This window comes from Herpailurus yagouaroundi, unplaced genomic scaffold (genome assembly GCF_014898765.1).
Source record: "Herpailurus yagouaroundi ecotype Mexico unplaced genomic scaffold, PumYag 569, whole genome shotgun sequence".
NCBI classification, from domain to species: domain Eukaryota; kingdom Metazoa; phylum Chordata; class Mammalia; order Carnivora; family Felidae; genus Herpailurus; species Herpailurus yagouaroundi.
The window spans coordinates 5967091-5973540 of record NW_024412786.1 but is presented as its reverse complement, the minus strand read 5'-3'; the positions used below and the strand labels follow the sequence as shown (position 1 = coordinate 5973540).

Below are 6450 nucleotides of genomic sequence, written 5' to 3'. Positions count from 1 at the left end.
GTGTGTTTCCCGTGCCCCCTCGGCCCAGCATAGCTACTGCTGGGGTCTCTGTCCGGGGCTGCCTCTGGGGGACCGAACAGTGCACGGCGGGGGGCTCGCGTGGACACCGGGGGGCCCATCTCGGGGGATGCTTCTGAAGGAAAAGGCCTGCCAGCTCCTCACAACTCCAAGTACGTTCCGGGCTCCTCAGCCACCGTGCACCCTGGGAGCTGGTTGGAGACGCCGCTCAGGCCCGCCCCCCGCCTGCTGAGTCGGAGTGAGCATCCCGATGGCCCCCCCCCGCCCCAGCGTTCCTATGCGTCTCCAGGCCCTGCAGCCGGACAACCTGCCCGAGGCCGGACCCCGCCCTCCAGACCACTTGCCCCGATCTGCCCCCGACCACGAGCCACGCCTCTCCCGCCCACCGCGGGCACCGCGCCACCCCTGAGATGCCCGCTCCAGCGCAGCCTCAGCTGTTGCAGGGGGTGGGTGGCGTCCCCCCAAAGAGACGTCCACGTCCTAACCCCAGAATCTCAGAACGGGAGCTTATTTGGGTATAAGACTGCAGATGCGCTCAAGTTAAGACGTGGTCACAGCGCGGGAGGGCAGGCCCTTACAAGCAAAGGAGACACACGGAAGGCGGCCCCGCGGAGGGCGGAGGCGGAGGCTGGAGGGGCGCGGCCACAGCCCAGGGATGCCGGGGGCCCCCTAAGCTGACAGAGGCAGGAAGGACCCTGCGCTTGAAACCTTCAGAGGGAGCACAGCCCTGCCGAAACCTGGATTTTGGACATCTGGTCCCCCAAACCGTGAGACTCAATCTGTGGTCATTTGTTCGGGCTGCCCCAGGGCACTAACCGGTCCGCGTCCCTAGGACGTCATCCCAGGACGTCTTCAAAGCAATAAACCTCCTGACTCGGGAGAAAGGCCCCGTCGGGGCGCACATTCTGCCCAGGAGCAGCGCGGCCTTGCACGCCCGCTGGCCTCTGCGGAGCAAAGGCAGGTCACGTCCGTGCCCTGGTGACCTCTGGGCGGCTGCCCGGTCGTGGCCGCAGAAGGCTGGGCCAGCAGAGTGCAAGAGGGGCCCTCATCCGGGGCACCTGGGCGGCTCAGTCGGTTGAGGGTCCCACTCTTGGTTTCGGCTCAGGTCATGATCCAGGGGTCGTGGGATCAAGCCCCGCGTAGGGCTCCGTGCTGGGAAGCCTGCTTGAGGTTCTCTCTCCCTGCCCCCCGCCCCCCGCCCCATTTCTCTCCCTCTCTCTTTTCCTCTGCCTCCTCATCCAGGCTATCGAATGCGGGGTTTCTCCACCAGGAGTGATGCTGGCTCCGAGAACGTCTGGAAACCTCTGAAGCGTTCTGGTGATCGGGACCTGGGGGCGCCACCGGGGCATGGCAAAAGCCCCTCCTTAAAGAGTGACTCCCCACCTTGCGAGCGTTTGAGTATCTGGTGGAACGCGTGGGTTTTTCTCACCAGGAAAGCGCACCTAAGCCCCAGTGCCGCTTCCAATCGGGTCAGCTTGCACAACTGGGTTCTCCTGGGGGCTATCCTATTTCCAAAACTGCCACCCTTCGCTCCTTGTAATCGGAGCACACACACCCCCGGGAGTGATTCATTAGCCAGGACGTCTCTCCTTGAAATCGAGGCGACAGCCGCGATCTGCTAATCACGCTGGCAGGGGCCCGGGCACACCTCAGCGGCCGTGTGCGCCCAGACGGTCTCTGAACAGATTCTGGGTCTGCCCGTGTCCAGCAGGGTGGGGGGAGGCACCAGGCTGCGGCGGGCGGATGGTTCTGCCAACCGCCTTGGGCCCTGGCCATCTCCGATGAAAGCCCGGGGGGGCGGGGGGGCGAGGGGCCCTCGTAGAGCACGGTTTATGACTCGAGGGACCCCGGGAGGGAGAGGACACGGCCTGGCTTCAGCCGCTGGAGCCTGGAGCCGCCCTGTGCTGCTTTCGCTTTTATTTTTATTTTTTTTCAACGTTTATTTATTTTTGGGACAGAGAGAGACAGAGCATGAACGGGCGAGGGGCAGAGAGAGAGGGAGACACAGAATCGGAAACAGGCTCCAGTCTCTGAGCCATCAGCCCAGAGCCCGACGCGGGGATCAAACTCACGGACCGTGAGATCATGACCTGGTCGAAGTCGGACGCTTAACCGACTGCGCCACCCAGGCGCCCCTGCTTTCGCTTTTAAAACAACCCAAATCCACTGCTGAACAACCTCTTTTAGCCATAGGGCAAAACTTTCAATGAAATTCTTAGGTCTTGTTGGGAAAACCGGATCTTTTGTGGGATAGTGCCTGCCATCTCTCTGTTTCCTTTTTTTCATTATTATTTAAAAAAAATTTTTTTCACTTTTGAGAGAGAGAGACAGAAAGACAGAGAGAGCGAGCGCTTTCGTCAGTGGGGGAGGAGCAGAGAGAGAGGGAGACACAGAATCCAAAGCAGGCTCCAGGCCCCAAGCTGTCAGCACAGAGCCCGACGCGGGGCTCAAACCCACGAGCCGTGAGATCACGACCAGAGCCGAAGTCGGAGGCTCAACTGGCTGAGCCTCCCAGGCACCCTTCTGTGTTTGCTTTCTACTTCAAAGTCACGACCACATCCTATGAAGTTTCAAGAAAGGCGTGTGTGTTGCCGTTGACTGGACTTGGAAAGGCTCCTGCCCCCCTTCCAGATGAACCACAACACGTGATTCAACATTAACGACAGCCCAGGATTTGCCTCGTGCCAGACTCGAGTTAAGCCCCTTCCCTTTGCTCACGATCACCCAGTGATACAAACACGACTGCCATTCCACGTTACAGACGGAGAAACTGAGGCCCACGCAACCCCGTAAGCCTTGCGAAGGGCAGGCCAAGGCTCTGGGATCTGGCCGGGGTCACTGCGCATTGCCACACCTCGGGGTGGGGGGGCCTTCCGGGCGCAAGACTCTGAAGCCGTCGTCGGGAAAGAATGATGGGAACAGGGAGCGCATCCCTTAGCGGACGGACCAGGCACAGGTAGCTTGGAGCCCAAGCTCGCCGCTCTGTGTGCAGCCCCCAGCAGCCTCTCCTGCCTCCGACGGAGCCCGTTGTCTCCTCCAGCTACGAAGCGCCACGTCAGACCTGAGTCCGCGTAGTGGCCACGTTGTTCGGACCACAGCACGGGGCTGGCCAGGCGGAACGTGCCGGAAGTCAGCGCACCAACGGCTCCCCTCTTCTGAGCGGCCCAGGGCTCAGGTCTCAGACAAAGTGAGGAGACAGAAAATCCCAGGGGATGGGCCCATGCGCGCCCTGCCCTCGAGAGAGCCCTCTGCAGTCTCCTTAGGACCACGAACATCAAAGCTCACACGCCCCTCCGACGGGAACCACTCCAGCCGCAGAAATCAACCCCCGCCAGGGAGCCGAGCCTCCGAAGGAGAAAGTCACCCAGAGAAATGCTCCGTGTGCAGCACGAGATCCCTCGACTGCTAGGTCAGGGGAGAGAGAGGCCCCACCACGCGTTTCCGGACGCGTTGGGGGCCAGCACTCTGAGCGTGTCGGGAAAGGGCGTTCACACCAGTTGACTCTGCCGACCGGCTTGCTGGTCAGAGGGCCCCAAAGCCGTCCCTCTCGCCGGACCCAAAGCAGCCATCATTTAAGGACGCGGTGGTTCTCGGTGATACGCGGCAAACTGAAACCAACTTTTAAACACGCGCCGTTGGCTCACGGCTCCCTCAGGCCGCCTGCTGACTACTCGCGCTGCTCTTAACGTGTCGCCGAGACTTTTGCTCATTCTCGGCCAGTCTGCACGGTGACAGCGCTGTGGGCGAGGGGCCTGTCCCCCCAGTGCTCACGGAAGGAACCCCCCACCACCCTGTGCACAGAGAGGTTAAGGAGCTGGCAGGGGAGGGCACGGCAAGCTTGCCGAGAAGCGGAGGGAAGCACCGACTGTCCCAAGGGCTGCCGAGGCCCCGCTCCCGGCCGCTGCCCAGCCTCCCGCCACCGGGGCGGCCCTGCACCCCGGGAGACTCAGCCTTTCATTCTCCCCAGAACGCTTTCCTTCGAAAGATGCTCAGGCTTCGCCAGGGACAGGTGCTCCAGAGAACGGTTTTATGGTCGGGGGATTTCAGAGCACCAGAGCCCCCAGAGATCAAGCCAGACTGACCTCCCCACCTGACAGATTGAGAAACTGAGGCCCCAGAAGGGCCAACGTCAGTCTCCAGGAAGGACGTGACCAGAGCAGGAAACGCCCTGACCCCGAAGGCCAGCCCCTCCCCGAGAGCAGGTGTCTCCGGGGCTGGTGGGTGCGGGTCGCTGGCTGGGGGGTCTCCCCCAAACCCGAACGAGCGATTTCTGCCCAACCTTAACAGGAGCGGCCTTTGCGTCGGCCCTTGTCGGAGAGCAGGCTAAATCCAGAAGGACCCCTCGCCGCACCGCCTTGTGGACACGGCGCCGGGGCCCCGGCCGGCCTGCGCACCCCGCGCGCCCACAGGAAGCGGGGACGGTTACCTCCTCGTCCCGCTCCAGCTCCAGGCCGGCCTCCAGGAGGTTCCCCTCGTACTCCTCCCTGCGGAAACGCTTGTCGTCCTCATGGTAGTCCATCGGGGGCTCGGGGCCCCCCGCCGCCCCCACGTCCCCCTTGCCCGGCAGCGGCTGGTCCTGCCTGGTGCCGCGGGCTGCGGGGGCCGTGTCGCCGTGCTGCACCCTCCTGGCCAGGGTCCTGCTGCCCGAGGGCCTCTTGGGGTGATACACCAGGATGTAGTCCACCTTGCGTCTGCCATCCCGGAGGTAGAGGCCGTGCTTGCACTCGGCGTCGGGGTCCACGGACAGCGAGTTCAGCAGCTGCGAGGGGAGGACAGATCACCCCTGTCAGACCGTCAGGGGCGGGCCCGTGGAGGGGAGCGGGGTCCTAACCGCCCGAGCGCCCACCCTGGGGCCGGCAGGGTGGGCGCACGGTGGCCCCGTCTCCGTGGAGCCGGCATTCGAGGAGACACTCGCCGTCACCGATGCAGGGAGGCGGGGCCGGACCCCCCCCCCCCCCCCCCCCCCCCCGGCCCGGTTCCAGCTCTGACGCCAGTTAGCTGTGTGTTAGTCTGGGTCCCCCAAGGGCAGAGCCTGAGTTGAGTGCGTGGGTTCAGAGGTTTACCCGAGAGGTCGTCTCGGGGGCCAGACTGAGGGTGAGGGGAGGTGGGCACGGAGGGAGGGGCTGAGAGAGGCAGGCTGCAGGCAGGGTCACGGCCTGGGGCAGCCGGGCTCCATCCTGGGTGGTTATCTACCTACTCCTGGGCATTAATTCCCCTTCCTAGGTGGCCTGCACCTGCTCCCGCACCAGGGGGTGCCCTGGGGTGGGCCGAGGGGTCGGGGCAGGGCCCTGACAGGGTCTGCTCTGCATGGATTTGCTTGCCTCGGTTTCCCTGTGTGCCTGAGGGGCTCTAGGGGGCCAACGAGACAGAAATGGGGGTCTGAGGAGTAAAAATTTAAACCTCCAGGCGCCCGGGTGACTCAGTCCGTTAAACGTCTGACTTCAGCTCAGATCACGATCTCACCGTTCGTGGGTTCGAGCCCCGCGTCGGGCTCCGTGCCGACGGCTCGGAGCCCGGAGCCCGCTTCGGATTCTGTGTCCCCCTCTCTCTGCCCCTCCCCGCTCACGCTCTGCCTCTCTCAAAAATGAATAAACGTTAAAAACACATGAAAAACCTCAGCACAGCTGCACTGCCACTAACACTCAACGCGAAGTTCTAGAACTCCCGTGGGATTTCGCTGGTTGCCGAGGGCAGACAGGTTAATCAGCAAACGGGTCTTCGGCAAGAAAAGAAAAGAAAGAAAATCATGCTGGAAGTAGCCTCACGAGCAGCTCTCCTCAGAGCCGAGCCTCAGTCCTGCAACCTGACCTCCCGGCTTTCACCCCATTCCTGCCATCAGTCCTAGACACGCACCTTCATCCAAGAATGAGGCCCCCCCAGCGCGTGAGCCTGGCACGTGGCTGAAGGCAGGCCCCAGGCTCCATGGCTCGAGGACAGAGCTGTGCTCAGAGTCTCCCCACAGGGTCGCCTGGAGACCCAGGATGCCCCCCGACCCCCGCACCGGGCTCCGACGGGCCTCGCGCGTGGTCAGGAGAAGCCGTGGGAGTCCCGAATTTCGGGGCTGAGGGTCAGTGTTAGGTCCGAGGTGCATCAAGGACACCTGGAGGGCGGGGGCCCCTGTGTGATCAGGTTTCCTTCCAAATGTCCGGCTCGGGGGCAGCGGGGAGAGAGGCAAAGTGACAGATGCACGCCTGGAGGGAGAGGGGCGTTTGGGCCTCACCCCTGGTTAGGGAGGGGGGCGTCATGCCCGCCCCCCCAGTCGCAGGCTCCCTGGCTGGTGTCAGGGTGCTCACAGCCCGACAGGGCGCGGCCTGCACCCAGGGCCGGCAGGTGGCTGGACGTGAGCGGTCGACTTCCACCCGCAGCGACTGGGAATCTAGGGCCGCTCAGGTGGCCTTCAGGGGACCTGGCAGTGTGGATGCCCAGCCGGCT

The 6450-nt window shown here is 63.6% G+C and overlaps 1 protein-coding gene across 1 annotated transcript in view; it reads right to left on the bottom strand.

The window, feature by feature from the left end:
• ANO1 (anoctamin 1) overlaps window positions 1–5893 on the bottom strand; it is a 72689-nt gene extending 66796 nt beyond the window's left edge. The window contains exons 1-2 of the mRNA XM_040465805.1: window positions 5872–5893; window positions 4445–4777 (exon numbers count right to left, since the gene is read on the bottom strand). Coding sequence (XP_040321739.1) covers window positions 4445–4777; window positions 5872–5877 — 339 coding nt within the window. The 5' untranslated portion in view covers window positions 5878–5893. The remainder of the gene's footprint in view (window positions 1–4444; window positions 4778–5871) is intronic.
• Between the last annotated feature and the right edge of the window lie 557 nt (window positions 5894–6450).